This window comes from Telopea speciosissima, chromosome 6 (assembly GCF_018873765.1).
Source record: "Telopea speciosissima isolate NSW1024214 ecotype Mountain lineage chromosome 6, Tspe_v1, whole genome shotgun sequence".
NCBI lineage: Eukaryota > Viridiplantae > Streptophyta > Magnoliopsida > Proteales > Proteaceae > Telopea > Telopea speciosissima.
In genome coordinates, this window is record NC_057921.1 from 49,733,462 (window position 1) to 49,743,203 (window position 9,742).

Genomic DNA, 9,742 nt, shown 5'->3' on the forward strand with positions numbered 1-9,742 from the left:
TTGTTTGTATAAATATAAAATATAATGATTATATTGTGTCTTTTAATTCAAGCCCTTTAAGAATTATTTGATGATCAATTAGACCTCAGAGCAACAGGGGTTTAGAGAGGGATTTGCACACGGTGGAGGTTCAGCTGCTGGCGGTGGGGGGAAGTGCTTGGTTGTGTTAATGGTGGCTAGTGGGGTGACACAATGAAGATGGTTGCTGGGCTTTGATGATGGAGGTTGCAAGGAGAGTGTAGAGTTGCAGCCATGGAACCTGATGTAGTGCACAGAGAATGCAGCGGTTGTTGGCGATGGGCTGGTGGTGATGCACAACAGCTGGGTATGGGTTGGGTGGGTACAGTGGTTGGGTTGCTGGTGGGGTTGAGTTGCAAGGTAATGAACAACGACTGGTGCTTGCGGGTTGCAGAGAATGAAAAAAGTGGAAGATGTTTCGTTTTTTTTAATTTTTTTTGATAAATAAAAAAAGATAGTGTTTTACATGTATTTCAAAATGTAACTATATAGGAGGAGTGTCTGCCATACTTTATCCTTAAACGGCTCAGATTAAAACCCTTGAATCTAACGGTTGCTAAAAACCAGTATAAAAGATTTCTCTTGCATTAGGATAAATAAAAGGTATGCTAGACCAGAATTAGAAAAATTTAATCTAATTAGAATTGATGCTGCCCAGGATCGAACTGGAGACCTTTAGTGTGTAAGACTAACGTGATAACCACTACACCACAGCATCTCATATTTCTAAAAGCCTCACAACCATAACCACTACACCACAACATCTCATATTTTTAAAATCCTCACAACGATCTGTCAAACCTTATAAAAATAAAGTGATAGGGAAGATTGAATAAGAGTCCAAAGATCATGTCTCGAGTGAGAGGACAAGCGAAGAATCAAACAATGGAAAATTATAACTCAGACTCATTGAGAGCAATTGCCTAGCACAATTGGTAGATTGTAGAGTGTAAATGCCCACCTTACCAAGGGGTCTCAGGTCCAAGCCTTTTGGCATACAAACCATACATAGCTTAGACTAGGGTGTCAAATGGAGTTTGAATCGAAAAACCGGTAGGACCGAACCCAAAAATAGAATCGAACTGGGTCGATCAGCTCACTTCGGTATTGGGTTTTTAGGATAAAAACCGTAACCTCATAAAAGCGATGTTTGTATATTAATTTTCCTTTTTATATATGGAAATCCGGGCCCAGACCGATAATAAACCGAAACAATGGGATAGATAACTATCACTTGTAATTTGGCTTTTAGAGGTCGAATCCTTATCCATTTGATTTTGGTCTGAACCGTTATATGCAAAAAACTGAAAAACACCAACCTAAACCAAACCAAACCGATCGTTTAACACACTTAAAATTAAATTCTTTTAACACACTTAACTTAAACATTGCTTGACCATATGAAACTTGGGCTCATCACTAGTAGTTGCAGCCAGGCTTGATACGCAAAAGGGCATAAAGCCTCACGGCCCTCACCTCATCAAGCAAATGCTAAATATCCCCCTACCCAATTATTTTGTAAAATCAATATATTTCCTAATTGTTTCACCTAGGCACCTAGGGCTGGAATCGGGTGAGTTGGGTGCACTGGAGGGGTAGCCTGAGCCCAACCTAACCACGAGTTGCGCAGCCTACGTCCAGACACATAGCTCAAATATTTGCTAGGGCTTGTAGGCCTCGTTGGGCCCATGGACTTTCTAAACCCATTTGTCTTACTATGCTGTAAGCAACAGAGCCTGAAGTGTTTGTAAAACATGCGCCATATGTTTCTATTTTAAACTATTATATTGGTGAGGAAGATGAGAACCAGGAGTTTCGAACCCGAGGCCTCCCGGTAGCGGTTTTAACACTCCAGTACGCCACCCCTACCCACTGCGCTAGGGAGCGATTCTCAACATGAAGTTAGAACTTAGAAGTAGAAAAGAATGGAAACCAAACAAAACAATCACGCAATACAAACACAAAAAATTTACGTGATTAAGCAAGATTGCCTACGTCCACGGTAAGATGAGATCTGCTTTACTATCAATGAAGAATAAGGTTACAACTTACAACCACTTGTCCTCACGCCTCTCGATTACAGAGAAAACCATCTCGCTACAAATATATAGGGAAACCCTACATGGGTACACTTTATGGCAATACCCATATAATCCCAAAAACATTGTCTTCATGGGTTATCACTATGCACCCACAGCCCCAGTAATGAAGATAACGTGCGAGATTGGCCAATTCTTCCAAATCTCTATGGCCCTCCAAAAATCAACCCACAAATACAAGCGACAAAAATACAAGACATCATACCCCTAAAATGATCACAGTATCTTGGACCTGTTAGGCCTAGCATCTACGCTGCCTAACTTCTATATTTGAGATTTATTGGCCTTACTTAAGAGCATCAAGACACACATCTTATTTTTATGTAAAACCTATCTCCGGACTTCTCTTTGGTTTTGTAGCAGGTTACACTATAAACTATGGATCGAATTTTATTTTCACCCATGGTGAACAAAGAATCTCTTCAGTCATGGGATCTAACCCTCTAATTGAACTGAGGAAGGTGACATAAGTTAATGATGAAACCCACTGTTCTAGGAGCCCCATAATAGACTCAAATCATTGTGGATGAAGAGATTCTCCTTTCGCACTGGGTGATGAAAAACTATTGCCATAAACTTTCCCCCTTTGACAATCATTGTAGGGTAAAAGATTTGCACAACGCCAACTTAATTTCAAAATTGCATGCTGACACCCCTCATAAGACTCAGATTACTATAGCACACCCCTGTAAAATGTGTCATATGCTCCTTTTTTTTTTTAATGTTTTTCCTTTATACCCCTCTTCCCAGGAATGAAACTGCACACTATCCATGTAGCAAACCCTCTCCCATCATTACATTAGCCCATGAACTGCTTATTCTGTGGTTTTAAACTACTTTGGATATCAAAGCCTAGTTAACTATATAGAGAAGGTTTTCCTTCACCACACCATCCTAGGATTCACAAACTCGTATATGGTTTTAGTATGTTCCACAAAATACCCTTTTGATACCCTCACGAATGCATTTGAATCCCCATGGTGAATGAATTCCCATTCACTGTGACATAAGGAAAACACAATCCTTACTTTATTGTCTTCATCAAAGATCGTCATCCATACCTCAAATTCGTTGTACATCAGCCTCAGGTCCCCTTGATTTTATCATGTCATGGATTTATGGATCTCCTAAGCATTGCTTTAGACCTAATTTTTGGAGAGATTTGAAATAATTGGCCTCTAATGTTCTTTGCCTTAGGTGTCTTCTCCGTGGTTTATCCTGCCTTCAGTATTGTCTATTCAATGGTCAGAATTACCATATTATTTTGTAATCTATGAAAATTTTGTGCACCACCATGGAAAATTTATCTTGATGGGACATTTTTCCCCTTATGAATATACCAATTATTTTATTAAAACAAAATGCTACGTATAGTTTTAAAAACCATATTGGCCATTTGACAGATAATTAAACCAGATATGGTTTTGGGGCAACTCGATACAAAGGCTATTGCATGCAGTACAACCACTGTCCCTTGAAATTATTGATAAAAATGATTGTTCTATGCCAAAGATATAATCAATTAAGGAAAAAAGAACTCTATCCGGAAGTATGGCCTCAAACTTGAAGATACAATTGAAAGAAATAAACGGATATTTGAGTACAAAAGAATTTAAAAAAAAAAATTGCAATTCAAATCTTCTTCTTTGATGTATCCTTTCATTGATGCTTATAAAGCTTAAATACTGTTTGATGCCCATAAAATCTGAAAGCTCACTGATAAAATAGAAACCATCACAATGCCCATGAATGAGAAATCACTAGCTGAATTCGATTCTGCTCTACCGGTATTCGGTGATGAACCTGTATCTGCATGCATGCACAAAGTTTTCAGATATAATGTTTTATATATTACCCCTTATGAAAAAGTTCACATAGTGTCTTATATATATGTTACCCTTATGCTTGTGCAGCTTATTGTGGAGGATATTCTATATTTAGTCACTTATTAAGTGAATGTAGGTTCGAGAAAATTTATAAGGAGATTAACATGATAGCTGATTCCCTAGTCAAGAAGGCTCTGTTGGTGATGTGTACCGTAGTTTAGGCTTGTAACTTTGAAGCTATGTATTCTTCACGTTTTGATTATTTGATGAAAAAAAAATAAAAACATACTAGTATAGTTTAAGAACCAAGTGGTTATTGAGTGGTTCACCAACCTAAGCATCGCTGGTAACTCACTAATTAATTATGTTGTGTTGAAAAGGATGATGTGGGAATTTCTACCATTGTATATCTTAGTATTGGTAGTTCAAGATTTTCCAATACTTTATTTTTGCCACTAGCGAAGTCCCTTTAGGCTGAAGTTAACATATGAGCAAGGAGAATTGGTGTCTATTTATCCACCAAATTTCACAACTTAACATGCCATGTGGCAAAATTTAGTGAACCACCTAGCCAAGCTTAGGTGGACAGCCCAAGCAACCAATCTTTTTTATTTTTATTTTTTTAGATGGATACCAGCATTTTTTTTATTTATCTTCTTTATTTTTAATTTTCGTGAGAGATTTGTAGAACCTACGTGCAACAAAACCTAGAAAGTGAGTTCAAAGTGATTCAACAACAATAACAATATCTCAGCCTTATCCCAGATAAATGGGGTCAGCAATTCAAAGATTACAAGCACTAGATTTTATTAATTTTTTTGGGAAGGGTGGGGGGGCACTACCATGTTATATATATATATATATATATATATATATTTTTTGTGTACGACATTATATTATAATTGAAATGATATATATTGTAAATTTATGTGAAATATTTGAGAAACAGAATGCCACCCGATCGTGTAATGCACGCCTTTGCGCCTTGACATAGGGGCATGTGAGCAGAGGCACACGAAATGACTGCCACACCCCTTGGAATGTTGAAAATGACCAGGGGTGCAGCGATCATTTTGCACACCCCTGTGTCAGGGCACAGGGACAGAGTATCTAGCACGACCGGGTGGTGATCTTTCTCCCAAAATATATTTACTTTTTAATCAGTGGTAATGTTTCTTTTGGACTGAAATTTAATCAATGTAATGGGGATGAGGTAAAAACAAAAAGGAAAAAAAAAATTTTGAGGTGGAAGTGTGAGACCCTCTAGCATATGGATCAACTCAGGCCCATATTCTTGTTAAAAAAAAAAAAAAAACTCAGGCCCATATATCTTTACCATGTTAAGAAAATTGGTACCCATGAGAGAGAGAGAGAGACTCACTTGTAAGGCAAGCGATAGGGTTGACAGTCTGACCACATTTATCAGGTAAATCTTGGGCCTTAGTGACATTAATTCCGGCCTGCTCAGCTGCATTGGTAGCTCTGTTGGTTATCATGGTACAAAGGCATTCTGGGTTTGAATCGATCACTGATTTCAAAGGATCACAACAGCTTTTTGGTGGGTTTGAATCCACCGAACCACCTTGTCTTTGAAGGTAGTTCAAACATGGAACCAGCTGGTTTAGACAAGAAGTATCCTGAGCCTCACCTTCAGAAACCAAGCTTAATAATATTGCTACCATCACAAAGAACCCACTTCTTTTACTACACCCTCCAACCACCTTCTCCATCTCAAAACCCCTTTCCCTTAATCTCTTCTCAAGACCTTCTATTCTTGTTATTTTTTATGTTTATGTAAACCTGCAAACATGGATTTTTATAAGCAACTCTCCCTTTTGCTAACGTGAGTGATTGCTGGGGTTGGTTATCCAACTTTGGGTTACTTTAGTTGACTATAGAATTGTTTTCCTAGGCCTGTGGTTGACATTAGGACACTTGACAGTCTAGGGCGGTTTGTAGGTTGATTAGGTACCGTATAGAAGCTTTTTTAGTAGTGGTTTATGGATAGTTAGGGTCGGTTTGAAGGGTGGGTCCAGCATAACAAGTCATATTATCCGTTTGATTTGGAGAGGCTTTTGATCTGATGGCTATAATGGGCCATTGGATAGAGGAGTTACTTGCTGATTTAGTTTTAGAGAGCATTTGATCAAGTCAAACTTGGATTGAGCTCCTCTCCAGGGAGCCTAGCACGCCCAGGGGGTATCTAGTTGTTGGGCTGTGCTGCATACATCTCTAGAGGTACGCCAAGATATGTGGGGGACAACCCAACCCTTGGATACCCCCTAGACACTCCTTGGGCACTGAGCTCCCTAGAGAGAAACCAGATCCGTCAAACTTGGCATTATCAGATCTTTAGAATAGAAAGCTCTATAATTTCACCCACCAATAAAACTGATCCCAACCGGCCAGTCTTTGATTACAAGTTTTTGGTTGGGTTGGATGATCCTAATTAATCTAATTTTAATTAGGATTTGGCATATTTCTATCCAACCCAGTTCAAATACTAACAAGCTTTATAATCTGATCTGATACTACATGAATCTAAGGGTGGGGCATTGAGCAGCCTCAGAGGTCAATCTAAAGGGTGAGACCAAGCCCAACCCAGAATCAGGTTTGAAATTGTTAAAGGGTTGATGTTCTCTTTGGGGGAGCATGGTCCCTGCACGTGCAGGGGTCAATGAGAACACACATATTGACATCATGGGGGTGGGGCGGTTATTTCGCCCCCTCTGTGTCTGGACATAGAACTTATCTCCATTGTCAAAACATATGCAAAATCCAATCAAAATTATTTAAGTTTGAAACTAGGCTTGGGTTTTCTCATGTTGGGACAATAGTGTCAAAATGAAACTGAAACCAAACCGAGTCGTTTATACCAAAATCGTAAAACTGTTTAATAAATGGTTCAATATTGATTTTAAAATTGAGATCATTTAATTAAACAATTTAAACTGAATCGAACCGTTTAAACTGAAACATATATTAGTTATTTGTAAGGGAAATACTAAAGCATTAATGATAATAATAAGTAAATAAATATGTAATGGTACAAATAAACAATTATTTAAAGACAACATATAAGAATTCAATCCATACTTCCATTTGAGTAAAAAAAAATTTAAAGATATGTAATGGAAAGTAACCGTTTGAATAGAAAAAATAAAAAATTTTGGACAAATTTTACGGACATCCTTGTAAGTATATGAAATATCACAGACATACCAAACTTTGGAAAAATATCACAGACTACCCTTATTTTATCACTTTATTTCAATTTAATCCACTCCATTCGGTTTGTGCAGTTAAGTCACTGTTAACTCTTTTATAATACCAAAATTACCCTTACAACATGATGAACTTACCATAATACCCTTTAGGATAAAACCCCAAATGACAAAACAGACCATTCTCTTCCTGGTCTTCGTTGTTCTGAAGGGGGAAGAAGCAAGAACAGGGAAGGGGATTCATTGACAGGCGCCATTTTTGCTTCTATTTCCATGTTCTGAAGGCGGAAGAAGCAACAACAGCAGGACCTGTATGTTTTCCCCCTTCAATCTGTCCACTGTAGTTGTAGTGCTGTTCGGTGCACCCAGCCTGAAACCCATCTTCTCCACTGCAACATCTCTCTCTATATCTCTCTGTATATTTTCTTTTTTTTTTTTCAAACAAAATGGGTTTCTTCAAGAACATGTCCGTACATAATCAGCTTGCTAAACTTATGATTGTTGCCTTTCCCTTTTTTTTTTTCCCCCTGCTGAGATTCCAAAAAAATCTGTCAGTGTGCTCTCTCGAGTCCTACTTCTTTAAATAACTAAAATCTCTCAAATTTGAATTTGATCTCTGATGACTTTTCTTTTAATTACTCCAAATGATCTTCTTTCTTTCCTGCAAAAATCTGAAAATGGGTATATTCTCATTTCCCATTATTCATTAAAGATTCCTTCTCCAATTGGAAATTTCTAGGGTTTAGTTTTCCTTTTCAATTTTCTTCATTGAGAAAATAAGAAGACGTGTTCATTCGTTAGTGTTGGTGTTCTTGGTTTCAGGTGGTCAGCCATAGCAACTCACTTGCCTAAGAGAACAGACAATGAAATAAAGAATTATTGGAACACCCATCTCAAGAAAAGGTTGGCAAAGATGGAAATCGATCCCGTGACCCATAAACCCAAGAGTGATACTTCTATTTCTCTATATCTTTTCTTTTTTGCCCTTTTTGTTTCTCCAGCGGTGATGTTCACAGGATTTTGGCGGGCTCCTGGTTCAGGGGATTCAAGGCGGTAGAAGTGGGTTTTCAAGGGGTTCAAGAGCCTCGCGATGGAAGTTCTGGTGTGGGGGCCTCGCATCTTTCGGCAGTTTTCCGCTTTCGGCCATGTCTGAAGAGTAAGGTACCCTCTACGAACCCTTCCAGCATGAAACCTAAGCAGTTTACCGCTTTCGGCCTCTTCTTTTTCTTAGAATAATAAACAGGAAGTTCTGTCCAAAATCCAGAATCATGTTTATGATTTGGTTCAGAGACGGAGAGGGAGAGGTGTCGGAGACGGAGAATGAGAGGGATAGGGAGAGGAGAAAAAAAATAAAATTTAAAGTAGAATTGCCGCTGGTAACAGTTCTCCAGTGAGAATATGGAAGAAGAGGGAAGAAGATGAAATGACAGTTTTTTTATTTAAATAAATGAGGGATAAAATGGATATTTCACCTTTGAGTACTAACTGTGCTAACATTAGGGGGAAGGTTGATATTTTGACCATGTTTGGTAAGTCCTTGACATATTGAATACTTAGAAGGGGTGTATGTGAAATTTGCTCAAAAATTTTTATAAAATCATTAAAATTGATTAAATTGAAAATGTTTATAAATGATTTCGGTTTCAACATGTTCGATTTTGGTTTTATGTAAAAAATAATTGCACTGGAATGGAACCAAATTTTTTACACCGAAACCAAACCATTTAACATCCTTAGGTTTGGTTGGGTCGAATGAGTATTTTAATATAAAAAAACACATCCCAGGGCATAAAAGAGGCTGATTTTAATTCTACTTTCCCCTTCCCTTTGTTTTAGGTTTCTCTCATTTTCAAGCGGTTCCTTCTTCTTCTACCACCTATGGTGTATATGGAGTGGAATTTGCAGAAACAACAATCTCCTTGTTATGTTCGGCATCATATCCAAATGGTTCGACTTAGAAAACTTTCCCTTCCCTTTTCCGTGCAGTCATATTAAAAATTGTAGTTCTACCAAAAAAAAAAAAAAAAAAATAAAAAAAAAAAAAAATTGTAGGATTTTTGTAATGAAGGTGGGGTGGGAGAATTTGCATGCCATATCAATGGACAAGGATATTAATTGTTGTATACATTGTCAAGTAGTTTCCCGTTCCAAGGCAACCAAACAACCATCATTTTTTGGGATTTTATGGAAAACATCCAAATTATTCTACCCCTTTTTTCCCGTCTCATTTTTTTCCTTCAAACAAAGAGACCCTAAAATATACCACCACATATGTATAGAAACTAGAATAATATGGTTCAACATTTTAATCCCAACTATAGGATTACTTTTAACTGTTCTGATCCTATATGTTCTCTAACTTCTTGATCTACATATATATTTTCTTTCAAAAAAAAAGAAAAAAAAAAAGTAAAGAGTAAAGAAAAGAATAATAATTTAGTGTTAAACCAAGTTTCTCTCAATTTCTCACTAAAGAAACATGACGTAAAGGCAGAGAACCTATTAAACCTTAAGGGTAAAATAGTCATTTGAATTTCAAACCCAATACTGTCTAACCATTGAAACAAAGCCCCTG

The 9,742-nt window shown here is 37.4% G+C and overlaps 1 protein-coding gene and 1 non-coding gene across 2 annotated transcripts; both read right to left on the reverse strand.

Moving 5' to 3' along the window:
• Nucleotides 1–663: 663 nt before the first annotated feature.
• On the reverse strand, nucleotides 664–736 carry TRNAV-UAC. Its single transcript has one exon. It is a non-coding gene; the product is annotated as a tRNA-Val (tRNA).
• Nucleotides 737–3,744: 3,008 nt separating this feature from the next.
• On the reverse strand, nucleotides 3,745–5,673 carry LOC122664494 (non-specific lipid transfer protein GPI-anchored 30). The gene is made up of 2 exons (XM_043860335.1): nucleotides 5,325–5,673; nucleotides 3,745–3,926 (listed from the first exon to the last, which is right to left on the reverse strand). The coding sequence occupies exons 1-2, from the start codon at nucleotides 5,671–5,673 to the stop codon at nucleotides 3,796–3,798; spliced, it is 480 nt and encodes a 159-aa protein (XP_043716270.1). The 3' UTR covers nucleotides 3,745–3,795.
• Nucleotides 5,674–9,742: the final 4,069 nt, after the last annotated feature.

Coding starts and splice junctions, on each gene's coding strand:
- LOC122664494 (XM_043860335.1), bottom strand. CDS start 5,673: ATGGAGAAGGTGGTTGGAGGGTGTAGTAAAAGAAGTGGGTTCTTTGTG. Junction 3,927..5,324: donor CCCTATCGCTTGCCTTACAA/GTGAGTCTCTCT, acceptor GCATGCATGCAG/ATACAGGTTCATCACCGAAT.